The 15,792-nt window shown below is 37.2% G+C and overlaps 1 protein-coding gene across 9 annotated transcripts in view; it reads right to left on the bottom strand.

The window, feature by feature from the left end:
- Ntrk2 (neurotrophic receptor tyrosine kinase 2) overlaps positions 1–15,792 on the bottom strand; it is a 355,622-nt gene that overhangs the window by 275,146 nt on the left and 64,684 nt on the right. For all 9 annotated transcript variants that reach the window (XM_078047396.1, XM_040285611.2, XM_040285612.2 and 6 more), the window contains 3 exons: positions 11,147–11,182; positions 8,821–8,918; positions 2,113–2,212 (listed from right to left, as the gene is read on the bottom strand). In XM_078047396.1, coding sequence (XP_077903522.1) covers positions 2,113–2,212; positions 8,821–8,918; positions 11,147–11,182 — 234 coding nt within the window. The remainder of the gene's footprint in view (positions 1–2,112; positions 2,213–8,820; positions 8,919–11,146; positions 11,183–15,792) is intronic.

A 15,792-nucleotide genomic window follows, 5' to 3' on the forward strand; every position in this document is an offset into this window, starting at 1 on the left:
TACAGAGAGTGGGAGGTTGATATATAATTTTTCTGTCAGGGGTAGTCCTAAACCAAGGATGAGGAGGGGCTTCTTGATTTTGCTCCAGGGATTCCCAGAGCTTTAATGAGCTCCCAAAAGGAACTGGATGTATCTTCACATTGAAAAGCCATGGGATGAAAGATCTCAAACTAAATCTTCAAGAAAGGAAATTCTATACTGCTAGAATGTGATACTCTCCAGTAAAATCGATGCTTGGGGACATGCACTCCAAGTGCTTCTAAGGAAAGAAAGCACTTGATGAAAATGAGAAACGCAAATTGCCATGGTAGGTAGCCAACATGTAAAGGACAGCTGCCTAGTCCAGCCCTAGTGACAGCCTCGAGACCCTGGGACTCCAAAAGGTCTGGGAAGCAATGGGTGAGTTTGTTTTGTTTCCCTCCCCCACACCTTGTCACATTCAGAGAGAGATCTGGTAGCCCATGTTTTTGACATGGAAAAGTGATTCTCAGAGAATGCGAGGAGGCCAGGTGTAGTGGTGCATTCCTATAATACCAGCAATGCAGGAGGCTGAGACAGGAAGATTGCTGAGACCAGCCTCAGCAACTTGGCAAAACACTCAGCAACTCAGTAAGACCCTGTCTCAAAATTAAAAAAAAAAAAAAATCAAAAAGGGATGGGGATGTAGCTCAGTGGTGAAGCACCCATGGGTTAGATTCCCAGTACACACACACACACACACACACACACACACACACACACACACACACAAGAATGCTTAGGTAATAGCAGTACTGGTATCCCCTAGAAACGGCGAGAAATGCCAGCTCACAGGTCCATCCAGACCCTATTAATCTGAATCTCTGGAGGAATTCCCGTGATCCATGCCTCCCCAAGTTCTATAGGAGTTTCTAGAACCCAGTCACATTTGAGAATCAGTTGTAGAATGAATTAAAATCACTGTAGTATAGTGCCTCTCCCAAGCTTTATTGATAATTAGAGAATAAAAGATCTTTTATTGTCCTAAAGAAATGTCAAGAGTCAGCAGGTTAAGGGAGAGTCAGAAGTTTTTTTTTTTTCTTATTTTTGTTGTTTTATGTCTGAATTTACCAACAATCTTCCTTTTCATTTCTAATTTAAAAACCATAACCACAGACACCAACAAATCTAAAAGAGGAATGTCGTAAATATATCTGGTCTACCCTAGGGCCCAGTGTGTGCTGGGCAACTTACTGCTACTCAAACATTCCCTTCCAAATAGACAAGCAACATTAATAGTAATTCAAATTGGCCACATGGATGAAGAAAACCTATCAGACCTGCTCTCCAACACAACTAGACACCAGTAAGTCTTCACAGCCTTCCCACTCAGACACAAAATACGACAATAACTTAAGGGCCAATGCTTAAGTTCAAACTTTAGAGAAAACATTTTTAAATTATGAAAACTCTTCACATTTTAGATAACAAAAACATGGATACAAATTTACCCATTCCACCAAAATTTATTTTCAAGTCTCTAAAAGAAATTAATGATCTATTCTTAAGCAATATAGCCTCTAATTTTTAATCCAACACTGAGAATTTTCCACATAGAAAAAAAACCCAGCCATTCATTCACAGATCCTCCAGGTACTGCCAACAGCTGTTCTTATTTTGCTTCCAAAAGTATAGTTTAAATTTCAAATAATTAGAATCTGGAAGAGCAAAACAAGACCAAAAGCATGCCACTAAAGATGTGGAAATCAAATGTATAGCAGAAAAGACCTTTCTTCACAAAGCACACGTGCCCACACTACACTAGCCACCAGGTCTCGCCTGCCCTTATGTAAGCGAAAGGGAAAATCAAGCAGTATTTATAGGCCAAGCTCATCATTAGCCACTTAATACTCAAGAAGCCAGTTCTGTATCTTCTGGGACAACCATCCTCATGGGAAAGTAGGCAGTTCTGAGTAATCAACATTGTTTTGCTCAGTCTTGATATGTAGTATCATATATTTGTTGCTATTTTTTTTCAGTCTTAAAAACCAGTCATTGTAAATCTAGCCACTTCCTTCTTTAGTGGTAATTAGCATTAGTCATAAGCCAAAAATTATTCCACATAAGAAGTAAAACAAATATAACCCTTCTTACCTTTCATGCCAAACTTGGAGTGTCTTGCCAATTTAAGCAGAAACAGCATCACCAGCAGACAAAATCCCACCACGGATGCAATTACCACCACAGCATAGACCTAGAGAGGAGAGAGGCCAGTGACACACTTGTAATAGTTCCCCATAATTATATGATGATGAGGAGGAGGACAGTTAATGTTTACTGGATATTTGTTCTTTTAAAAGCTTTAGATATACCAATTCACCTAATCCTCAATAACCCTATAACAGAGTATGTGGGTTCTATTATTATAACTAATTTACACATAAGAAAACATAAGTTAAAGCTTATAAAAATGGGCATTCAATTGATAGGATACAGACATAATTGTTTCTATAGCATTATCTATCCACCCATCCACCCATCCATCCACCCATCCACCCATCCACCCATCCATCCATTCATTCATGCATCCATCCATTTGGAGAGACAGAAGAAAGATAAAAGAGTACATGAAATATGACTGACAAAATACTAATAGTTTTTAGGTTGGTGAAAGAAACAATGGGGTTGATTTTATAGTTCTCTCTGATTTTTGAGTGTTTGAAAGTTGTCCATAATATAAAGAGTTTTTTAGGTTAGTTAGTATCATTGCTCTTAGAAGGGAGATACCTGTGAGCAATGAGTAAAAAGGAGGAGGACACTTTTGGGTGCGTTCCATTTGTGAAAGCTCTTGGAGTTGTACATTTATGATCTGTGAACTTTTCTGTATGGATGTCAAGGCCAAAAAAATGGTGTTTTAAGTTTAAAAATGGAATTTCAAAGTTTGGGTTATATAAGCAGAGATAGGCATGGGAATCCTTTAACAGTCCTGAGATGACGATGGCAGAGATACAAGTGGAAATTGAGTTCACACAGCTATCATCACAACTCTAAGCCCATTATGATCACAGTGCCACTCTAAGTGCATTATAATATTCCAGAAACAGAGATATAAGCAGCATATGCATCACCTTTCAGTTTTGCTCAGCCCAAGATTTTGTATTTAAAAACAGAAGTTTCAAGGAGTTGGCAACCTTTATGAGTCAGATAATGGGTCAGATAGTAATTATGTAGGCTTTGCCAGTCACACAGTCAATCTCTGCTGCAACTACTCAGCTGGGCTGTGTGGCATGAAAGCAGCCATAGAAAATAGGGAAACAAACAGGTGTAGCTGTATTCCAGTAAAACTTTATTTATAAAAACAGATGGGCAGACAGATGGATTCAGACCTAATTTGCTAACTTCTGCCTTACAGTATCTTAGATGTCCACATTGACTTACCTGCTAGCAGCGTAAAAGTGGGTGGTGGATAGAAGCCAGGGATGCTGCTAAACATCACATAGTGGCTAGGATAAGGCCTCCAAACAAAAACTTACTTGTGGTAAAATGCCAATAGTGCCAAGGTTAAGAAACCTTACTCCACCCTTCTCTACAGCTCTTTTTCTCTCTGCTATAATAAATGTGAGCTCTCCGAAAAGCAGCTGCTTTGTCAACCCAGTCCTAGAAGCAAGACAAAGCTGAATGGAGGTCCTAGCCAATATGGAATAAAACATGAAAAAATCATTTGTGGTTTGGGCCACTAAGATTTGGGGATTTTTGTTACTGCAGCATAGTTTACCTGGACCAATATAGTGAGAGGCACTAGAGAGTAGAGAATTTTAAGAACTAGTGTAAAATTTAGAATTAGCACTTATTAGATACATGATTTCAGAATGACTTAAGCTCTCTGCATCCCATAATCCTCATGTGTAAAATGGGGAATATAACTGTTTTATATTTATGTTATATTTATTTTATATTATATTTATATGTAATATATATCTTATATTTATATTTAGGTTGTTGTAAATTCTCAATGAGTTAATATAGAAAATAGGCTCAGAATAGTCTCTACTACAATAGGAAACATAGTGTTGGCTATGACAATGATAAAACTAAAATTTAGGAAAAAATTAAACAAGTAACCCAAGGTCACACCTCCCAACCCTGGAACTTGAATCAGTCTGTCTAAATGTTTCTGACACCTGTTTCATGACACTGTCTCACTAGTGTGTGATTAACAATGAATGTAAGAAAATAAAAACACAATGGCTAATCCTCCCCAGGGTGGCACTATCTGATGTCAGATGAGGACATCATTAAATAAGTCACAACACAGAAAAGAACAATGCCAACCTCCTGGCCCAAGTGGAGTGAAGGTATGATAATTCTCTGCTCTAGTACTTTAGCTATGAGTGGCTCTCCCAGATGATGCTCCTGCACACATCTGAACTTAAGACTTAACTCTGCCTCACCATTCTATACACTCACAGAACAGCAGTAATTCCTACAAAGCTAATTATGGATTAAGTGGTTCTTATCAAAACCATTTCCCTCAAACTTACGAATGAGCTTGGGTTTTGTTGTTGCTGTTACTTTATTTCTAACTAATGTTTTCATGAGAAAGAAATCATAGTATGTCAGCTATAATTTTCTTTATTAGCCTCCAGACTTCCAAATGTAGAAGAATAACTAAACAAACAAGTTCCAACAATATTTTATAGATAAGACAACTGGGATGAAGAGAGGTTCTGGGATTTCCCCAAAGTCTCCCAACCTCTCCGCAATACCATGACTCAATTTAACAAGTCTTTGGGAATTCAAGTGCCCCAGGTCCCTGTGTTTGCAGGACACCTATCCTTTTGCGGCTGTGGTGGAGCTAGACAGATGTTTCAGTTCTCCAAGCTTCCATTTTTTTCATCAGATACCAATGTTTATCCCATTTTCTCTACATAGTTACAGAATGTACAAGTCAACCAGAAAAGTGAGAATTGGGCTCTACTTAAAAAGCAGCCAATTATTTGCAAACAAATATTTAAACTTATCTGATGTCATGGTAACACTTTCATAAACAAAGACTCCCCTGACAGTAGAATCATTGTTTTTTTCAAAAGTGAATCATTTGATAAATGCAGAGTTTCATGAACTGTGCCTGTGCTGAAATGGTGGATGGCCTTTAGGTGTGTGAATTTGATTGATGGTTTTTGGTTGTTACCAGAGGAAAATCTTGGGATGTGAAAATGTATTCTAGTGTCATGTATAACTAATTAGAACAAACTTAAAAAATAAGAAAAAAAAGGGATCTCCTCTTCCCTGCAAATCCAACAAGGTGCAGCATAAGAAAGTCTTGTTGGGTCAGAGGGTCAGTGTTTACGGCTGTATTCCAAATGCCCTGACTATACTTTCAACTTTCATATCAATTTCCTGGCCCTGGAATTTTTCTAGTGATCAACACTGTGATAAAAGATTATGTATCAAGTATCTGAAGCACACATCATTTAAAAAGTTTCTTCAAATTCTATAACCCATAACCTTGCATCTCCCACAGGTTTCTAGGGAGTTAAGACAGAGTCATAATGTACAAACTTTCCACAATTATCCTCATTGATCTTGCCTTCTGGTACAATAGACAGTTCAACATCATTGAGATATGCCTATTAGGGGCTTCACTTTATCATTTTTATTAAAAAAGAGAAAAAATGAATATAATTGGGATACATGCACACATGTGGGCTTTAGTGCATGCTGTTTGGATTTCTTAGGTATACAAACAACTTTTACAAACTAAGAAATACTAAATCACTCAGTATAAAAATAAAATTTGAAATGATTGGTAAGGCAGAAAGTAACCATTCTTTAGTAGATTCACCATGGTATTTGTTCTTGCTATTTCAATGTAATGCATATACGTGGCATGGAAGTGTGGTGCATGTGTATGCACATGTGTGTCTGTACAGGACATGTTCACTTTCAAATGCAATTGTGCTGCATCTGTTTAGGAGCCTTCCATTGCCATTGACAGGACCTTGGTTCGGGTATATATCACATCATATTACTGCACCAACCCCTAACTAATCACCTACTTCCAATTTCTCTGTTATACAACCCATTCTATAGTGTTCACCATAAGTCTAGTCAGTCTGAAAGACTGAATGCCTACTAGGTGTCAGGTGGTGTTTTTGGAGGGTAAGGATGTGATTGTGAAAAAACACTGATCGGGTTGCTTAGAGGTAATCCCCTTTAACCTGAAAGATATGTACCAAGACTTCCACTGGATGCCTGAAATCATGGATAGTAATGAACCCTATATATGTTATGTTTTTTTTTCTATAGATACTTGCCTATGATAGAGTTTAGTTTATAAATTAGGCAGAGTAAGAAACCAATAATAACTAATAGCAGAACACAGAATAATTATAAAAATATAACACAATAAAAGTTTGTGATTTGGAGCTATTCCTAAGTAAAATAAGGATTACTTCAATCATGACAGTCAATCTGATAACTGTGTAGCTAATGGATGAGTGGTTTATACAGTGTGGACATGCTGGACAAAAGGGTGCTTCAGAGCGAACCAGTGGCGTGGAGAGGGATAGGCATGGAAGGTGAAAATATGGAAGGTAAAAATTGCAGATTAGGAGTTGTCACCATACTAAGAATCTGGCTAAAGAATCTTGAGTATAGAAAAAGACATTTAGCAAATACATTTAGGTAAACAATGACTGCTCAGAAGGAAATGAAAGAGTAAAGGCTGCCTGCTAAAGCCACATGATGATTTCTGCAATGTCTACCTGCTGTAGGGGGCACAACGAATGCAAAGAGTAAACCTGGAGTATTTGAGGAGCATTTAGAAAGACAGAGGTGAGAAGGGAGAAGGGTGTGGACTACAAGCCAGAGAGAGGAGTAAGAACAAGATCCCACAGGGCCGCAGAAGGCACTGTGAAGAGTCTGGCTTTTGGGATAGAAGGTTTATTAAAATTGAAATGAGAAGACAGAATTAGAAAAAATAAGTGATCTGGAAAAAAAAGGAAATTCTGTCATTTGTGACAATGTAGATATATATATATATATATATAAATACCTTTATATATATATATATATATATATATATATATATATATATAAAGGGCATTTGTGTTAAGTGAAATAAGCCAGGCACAAATTCCGGATGTTCTCACTTATGCTGTTTATGGAATAAAAATTCTTATAATAAATTAGAAATAAAAATTCTCATAATAAATTAGTTATCAGAAGGTGTGGAAAGGGAAAGGTGTGGAAAGGAAAAGGGGATAGGTTGTTCAATAGGTACAAAGTTCCAGTTAGAAGGAATAAATTCTGCTTTTTATATAATCTATTGCATTGCACAGTGACTACAGTTAATAGTAAGGTATTGTATGCTTCAGAAAGCTAAAAAAGGAATTTTAAGTGTTCTCAGCACAAAGAAATGATAAATGTTGGAAGTGATAGATATGCTAATTACTCTGATTTGATCATTGCATAGTGTATGTATGCATGTATGGAAATTGCACTTCACACCCCATAAATATATGAGATTATTACTTGACAATTAAAAATAAAACTTCAGAAAGTGATCTCATTTGTGCTTATAAAAGTCACTAAAGCTGCTGTGTAGATAAAGATCAGAAGCTGATAAATACAGATGAGTGAGGCAGGTTAGGAGGATGTGGCACCCTCCAGGAAAGAGTAACTGTGGCTTGCTTTCTCAGTAAAGGGCCAGATAGTAAACATTTTCAGTTTTCAGACCATATTGTCTCTGTTGCAATGATTCCACCCACCAAAAGTAGCCACAGATAATGTATAATATGGGCATGATCACATCTCAATAAAACTTGATGGAAATAGAAGTTTGAATTTCATAAAATTTTCAGGCCATGAAACATCAGTATTCTTTTGCTCTTTTTTAAAAATATAAAAACTATTCTTAGCTTGTAAGCAGAAAAAAAAAAATAGGTGGCAAGCCACACTTAAACTCATAAATCCTAGTTTGCCACACCCTGGGTTAGCCTACAACCACAGCAGCAGAGGTGGAAAGATATGCCAGGGGGCGGGGGTAATATATAAAGAGGCAGAGCTCACAGGACGAGCAGGCTGTATGCATGTGACAAGTGATGAGATGAAACTATGGAGGAAACTGTTAGGTTTTGACCAGAGCAACAGAAAACACCAATCCTATCAAGATGCCTGAGATATGTGATTCTCCCTTTGGTGGCTCTTCACTGTGTAATAAAACTGAAAACTACCTTGGGACTGTGCTTCAAGACCTATGTCTCCCACCTTACCACTTCCCTGCATACACTAGACCCTCCAGTCCACACCTGTGTCATGCTTACCAGTCTGAGAGCTCTCACTCATGCATATCAACACCCTTCCCTCCCATTCTTCTATGTCCAAACCTGGCCATCCTGCACAGACTACATAAAATACCACTATACATCTGGGGCCTCTGGATGAAATGCTAACTTCTAAATGTAAAACCTGATTTTCATCTGTATTTTTATAGCCTCCATAAACTGCTAGATTCCTACATTCGGTGGGGCACTCCAATTAAAAAAATATCAAACAGAATGTGAAAGTGTGTTGAATGAGAATGACAAATTCCTGATCTTCTAGTTATCACATGGTAAAGCACGGATATTTGAAATAAGAATCACTAACAATTAAAGTGGTGAAAAAAAGGAGAAGCAAATAAGCCAGAGGCTATATAGCATCTTCACTTTTCTTAAACCTTTTTATGAACTCCTCCAAACTAAATTTAATTACCTGTTTACATATGAAAATAATGTCTTATAGGAAGAGCTACATCCCTACAACACTTTGAGCTTCCAAAATTCTCAGAACCAATCTAGAAATAGTTATCACACTCACCGAGAGACGTTCCTGACTAGTTTTGCCAGGGACAATTGTGGTGGGGATTTCATAGCTTTTGTTCATGGCATCACCGAGGTCATTTGTTGCAGTCCAATCTTAAAGTGGAGAAAAAGGGAAAGAGAAGGAATATGAAATTGTCATTAAGGTGTCCACACACACAAGGCCACAGAAAGATCTAGAATGAAGCAGTACAAATCACAGAGCTTCTGAACCACCCACAGCCTGGCTGTGGAGATGTCTGGCTGAAGAGTTAAATCCACAGTAGCATCAGGACTGCCCGACCCTAAAGTTTTATTCACCCCAGATCTTCACATCACTGTTTGTTGGTCAAATTCTAAACTTGGTAGCCTTTTCCCTTTGCATTTAAGAATATACCCCTTTATTAATGGCATCTCAAAAACAAACATGAAGGAGAATCAAGCACCTAAGGGTCACAGATTTATAGACACAGCACCTTTAAGACAGCCTCTCATTTTGGAAAAGTGAAATGACTTCTCCAAGCTCTCCTGGCAAAATGGTGACAGAACCCAGACACCAACCCAGATTTCTGAGCAACACAGATTCCAGGGCACAAGCATCTTATCTGAAGGGAAAATGTTTAATATGGAATATGTTATAAGCACCAATATGGGATGTGGGTCTGCAATGGGGCATTTTTAAAGAGTGATAAGCTTCCAATATTTCAGTTTCAAACCATGTTGTCTTTTCACCAAGTTCAATGGCAATTGCCATTTTCTGGGTTAATTTCAGACTACATGAATCAGGATGGAAATAGATGACTGAAGTGTTGTGGGTAATCAAAATTTTTATTCGTAATATCACATACAAAATATCACATAGAATGCTTGGTAAGTTTATTGTACCCAAAGTTGTTTATTAATGTCTGTATTTTAATTCTATGTAGAGACAGAGTCTTCAATTTCCACCCTGAACAAGTGATCTCATTATCTCAGCCTCAAGTTAAAATTTCCTAGACAGAATCATCATGTGGGACTCAGGACAACCAATTTAAATTACTTTTATACTAGCAGAGTGCTCCTTTGAATGTGAATAAAAAGTAACAGAAAAAGCACCTGTTTTCTGTTTGCTGTTTTATCTTTGATGCCAAAAACCACATTCTCATCAATTTCATTTTGAATATCTTAAAATTTACTGATTTCAAACATGAGCATACATCAATTGTTTTTCCCTCTTCATAGTATAGCTAACCACACAGGCAAAATTTAGATCACTAAAGAATCTGTCGTTTAATATCATGACATTTGGCCAAAAGACCCAAAGTAGGATCTGAGGCCAGTGGGAAGATGACGTTTTTAAAGTCCTGAAGTTACTAAAAAAAAATCCAAAACATAATTTTAAAATCTAAAATCACAATTCAAACAGAATATTTGTGAAATCATTTGAAATATTCTTTCTTTAAAGCATATCAGGGCAAATATAAGCAAAAATATGCAAATCACATGCACAAAACCAACCAACCACAACTTAGAAGAAATATACTTTGACATACATAAGCAGGTAAAGCAACATAATTCTCAGTTTAAATTAGTCTCAAATTAAATTCACATATATATAATAAACATGCAAACATTCAATGGCTTTATGGAAAATATCTATCATATTTAAATATAAAATTTTTTTAAAAACAGTATTTTTTAGAATAAATATATAAATATAACATTTCAACCAATATAACTTTCAATCATTCTTAAATGACTCTTCCATTCCTCCCATCAATGTGAAAGGCAAAAGTCCCTCTGTCAACATCAACTCCTATCAACCACATGGTCAAACATAAAGGGACCGGCCTTTGGTGAAGTTGGCATCATGGTCTGGGGAATGTTGAGATGAAAAGAACTTGGGTCCCTGATGATATGGCTAAGCTGAGGTTTAACCAATCCTAAAGCAAGCTCTCCCTTTGAAGTTCCTGTTTGACAGGAGCTCAACTTTCTCAATATACAAGAAACAATTTTGAATTGGGTTTACTGTCATAGCCAGAAACTGATATGCCTCCCTTTTCTTGGTAGTCATGGCTTTTAAACAGGTAATTAGTTCCCAATTATGGAAACAAAATGTCTGTTACAGCAGAATGGATTTACTACTTCCAAGAACAGAGTGTGACAGAGAAAGTGCTATTTACAGGCATTGAAAATATCAAGGGAAAATGGCCATCAATACTGAATGATTTCTGAAGATGTTATTTTGGCCCATGTAATTCTTAAAGTGTATATTTAACTGAATTTAGAAGTCTTCTTTTAGTTGACTTATTTCATTATACACAAACATTTTGAAAAATACAAAATGAAGAGAAAATGATAGCTACCTTCATAAAGTACATCCGGATAATTTGGGTTTGCACCTAAAAAGCAAACAACAAATATTTGTAAGTATGCATTTTGGAGTTGAAAAATTACTAACCTTTACCAACTAAAATGTATTTAATATATATTGAACATTTCATAATCAAATAGATTATAAACAGGACAGGTAAATATAACCTCAAAGTCTGAGTTTGCTTCATGTTAACTCTTATCTTCCCCAGTTCCCTCCAATTAAGTTCCATCCCCCCAACAAAGAAAAGAATAATGAGAAATCACAAATCACTTTGGGAAAACTTCAGAGATCAGTGAATTATGACCATTGCTTTTTTATATACACTATTTCTATTACACACAGTTGGCCATGCTAAGTGCAATTTTGGCATTTTTATTCAAGAGACAGGTAATTTCCATACCACTTTTGTTATTCTCTGATGGTTTAGAGGGTACTGTCAAGCTATATATAGCAGTGCCATTTGCATTCATGAACATATTATTAACATGCTGCAAAATGATATCTAAAGCACAATTTTTTCTCCCCTTCTTCTTCAGGGAGGGTTTCTAAGGCTGAAGAACCCCCCCCCATTTTTTGTTCTAATGCAACACAGAAAAAAATACTTTCTCTATTCAAATCATTGATGATGTGTATAAAAATTTATAAAAAATGTTATTGGAGAGCAATGTAAAAGTATGCCAACTTAATTTTTTTGGATTTTTCTGTAGTCACCAGGATGTTCAGAATATTTTTTTAAAGGTAATGCCCATGAAACTTGTCAAAAGCATTTAAAAACATTTTTTTAGCTCAACATCAATAAGAATTGGTGACAAAACCATTTGCTACTTATTCTCTGATTGCAGCTAACTGGATCTCTACATGAAAGCCTACTTGTAAATAAAATTAAATTTTGTTATAACATTGAAGGGATTGCAAAATGAATTTCCAAAGCACTTTCCTATACTTTTCATCACTACTTGCCATGTAAAATAGTAAAACTTGCAAACCATAAAGCTTACTCAATTTTTATTTCACTTCAGAACCCTTAAAAGAAAAATGCCATTAAAACAAAGTGAAATGAGCCAGTTTTCTGCTCATGAATTCCTCAGTGAATAATCAAGATTAGGCTAAATGAAGAACCAAATAAAAGTGGGCCCCACTGTTAAAATTAGAATTTTAACACGTTTCAAGTAGAAGAATATCTATTTTAACCAGGGAAAAAATTAAATGGATAGCTGTGCAGTTCAATTCAGGGATGCTGCGTATTGCTGTGTGTCCACACTTTGCACTGCTCCAGGGGCACCCTTTATACTGTAGTCTAAGTCAATAGCACCACCGGAAATTGTGCAGTACACAGCCTATGCATCCACCTGTGACTGCACTGCATCAATTCAGTCATTGATTCCAGTAAGTTTCAACTGTATTGAAGTACTTTTATTATCTCCAATACCATTTCAAAGTAGTTTTGAGTTACACTATATCCAAATGTATTGTCAGAATTATTTATAGCTGAAATGATACCCTGAAAAGGGACTTCAGGGCTGCCCTTCAATTTGAGGGGTGATTCAATGAATGAAGCATCAAGAGATCCCAGGGCCAGCCCTTTTAATGTCATTTGCAAAGCACCTACCAATCCTCTGAAATCTTCTCCCTTTGAAAAGGCCCTAAACCAAACAGTGTTCCCATCTCCAAGGGGATTCACTACCCTTGCTGAAGGAAAGAGCCCCAGAGGGAGTAAATCATTCTTTGAGCTGCTCAGTAATCCATTATTTTAAAAGATTGCACTCTACCCTTCCACACAGTCTGAGTCTGCATGGGTACATACCCTCCAGTAGCTCAACTATAGACCCACTGCAAGTGCCAGGGACCCAGAATTCTCTTCCAAGGTTGGCTCAACCTTTCCCCTACATCATTAATCCAACATGGTCACACCAGCCTTGTGAGCATCCTCTAATCCAAGACCCAAGGGAGGGATGAGGTCAGAGCCAGGAAAAGTGGGCTGGGCTCTCCATATGCACACCTGTAAAGCTTCCAATTAGACAGCTGGAGTTACAGATCAGAGATTATGGCCTGGGATGAGCTTGACCATGCTTTTACACATACAATTCCATAAAAACAAAAAAGACTGGAAATTCAGAGCCAGGTTTATCTCAGCCACTTAAATGGCCTAAGTGCTCATGAGTAACACAGAGACTTAATACACTGCATCACAGAAAGGGAACACCCAAACACACCACCCACACAAAGCCCCTAGGAAGATCCAAGAGCATCAAATCAATTCAATGTAGCAAATGTGGGGTATAGAAAAATAGGATGTGGGGTAGGATCACAAATAAATAGGTTAGCCCATAATCTAGAAAAGAGTTCATTTTCCAGACTTATGGTTTGTATCAGTGCATTTCTTTTCTATCAAGTTCACCAGAAAAACAATTAGGCTACATTTAAACTTTCTGAAAAGCACTCTTTTTCCCTAACTTCATGTTTCCAGATACATAAGAGGTACTGTTACATTACTTTGTTTGTCAGTAATAAGCAAATTCAGCATAAGATTATGAAACTTGCAAAAAGGCAACGTAGGAGGAAGAATAATAGTTTTTTTCCCTCCCAAGCACACCACACCACATCTTAAGAAGATCTACTATTATTTTGTAGATATGAGGCTTCCCCCAAAAGTTCATATGTGAGACAGTTTAAGAAATTTAAGGTGAAATTAATGGTTCATTGATCCTCTGAGAAGGATTAACTGGGTGGTAACCATAGTGGGTAGGGTGTGTATAAAGGAGGTCATTGCAGGCATGCCTTTGGGGTATATAGATATATATATTTTTGAGCTGAGCTTAGTCTCTCTCTCTGCTTCCTGGGGTCATGTTCTGAGCTGTCTTCCTCTGTCATACTTTTCTGCCATGCTGTTCTGCCTCATCTAGGGCCCAGAGCAATGGACTCAGCCATCTGTGGACTGAGATCTCTGAAACCATGAGCCCCAAATAAATTTTTCTTCCTTTATAATTATTTAATAATTGTTTAATTAAATAATTAATAATTGTTTAAATCATTTAAAATTATTTTTTTAACCAAATGTCAGGTCTTTTTGTCACGGTAGTGAAAAAGCTAGCTAAAACATCTGCTCTCCACAATGAAGAAATGCCTCTCTGTGTACAAAGGTTATTAAGACTGGCACATGGAAGGATGCATAAGGCTATAGCTCATGAAAACACAAGGGTCACATTACTCATTTTAAATGCAGACACAGAAAAACTGTTACTTTCCTTTTAAACTTCTGGCAATGGCCACATTTTGAAAATACCCTGCACATTTTTAAGTCTAATTTCTAACTGGTTCCATTTACTTAAATACATTCATTATATACTGTTATGTACCATGATATGGTAAAGTTAGGTAACCCTATTGGAGATGTTCAGGACTAAAAAGTAAGTGAGGCAAGACAAACACTGGCTAGGAGAAGAAAAATAATCAAATGAAGAGAATGAATAAAAAATAAATAAGGAGCATCCAACTTGAGCCATGCTCTTGTAGTGGGGATCTGAAAGGTGTTCTTATATTTTCTTGAGCACTACCTGCATAGTTCTCATTAAGTAAGAAATATCAGATTCAGGGATCTAGAGGTATAATCAAGCCCTAAAGCTTCATGCTGAGAAACTATAAAATAAAATATGAAAACATGGAGACCCACTGGCGTTCCAAATAAATGGCAGGCTGTCTGATCCCTTCACAGCTCACTCAGGTGTAAAAACTACAGCTCCTTCCCAACCAAGAGAAGGTCAGGATGAGGTACCCAGATCTGCTCATTTGATGGTTAGATTCTGCTTTCTGAAGTCTGATGGGCATCCTAAGGAGCCATGTGTACTTTTTCTTCATTCTTTATCTGAGGAATTATAGGAAGCAAGTACCAGGTCCACAGCACAGCCTGGGAGGCCCCAAGTGAAAAGAGCAATTTGACTTTATCACAGCTCTGGAGGCACTCCTAATGAAGCTCCAGGATAAACAGATCATGCCTGCACCTCCAAGAGAGGAAACCTTAGGTGAAAAGTAAAAATCACCTTCACTCTTTTCTCCACAGTATTAACCAAAGCACTACACCATCCTCTGAGTCCCATGCAAACAACCTAATGTGGGGGTCCTTTTCATTTCTAGCTTCTAATCTCAGTTACTACTCATGAATAAATGTTAGGACTTCATGTAAATATTCATTAAAAAAATGGTGAGAAGGGAGGTAGCCTGACAGTAGGAGTCATTCTGCATTCTGACACCAAGATAAAAATAATGGTGGAGGCCAGGAGCACACATCTTTTTCCTTCCTTTAAGCTTTTAGTTCCTCTCTAATGCCCTTAAAAAGAAAGAAAGACTTTTCTTCCAATTCTATTTACAGTGCCTGTTTAGTGTGATCTTGAAAAATATTTCAAAGAATTCCACATGATAAAGCAATAGCAAAAGATTTGTTCTCTTCAAATAAGCTGTTCTTGCTTTTGGTAGAAAGTGCTTTCTAGCACACAAGAGGTGGCCTTTTGATGACCAGGCCCTCCTCCTCGTTGCTTTCTGAACAGCAGGCTGAACTCAGAGCCCAGACACAGGGGGATTCAGATGTCTGCGTTTCGTTTCTGCCTGACCCACTAATTTGCTATGCAGCACTGGGAATCT

The sequence above is a fragment of the Ictidomys tridecemlineatus genome, chromosome 4 (assembly GCF_052094955.1).
Source record: "Ictidomys tridecemlineatus isolate mIctTri1 chromosome 4, mIctTri1.hap1, whole genome shotgun sequence".
NCBI lineage: Eukaryota > Metazoa > Chordata > Mammalia > Rodentia > Sciuridae > Ictidomys > Ictidomys tridecemlineatus.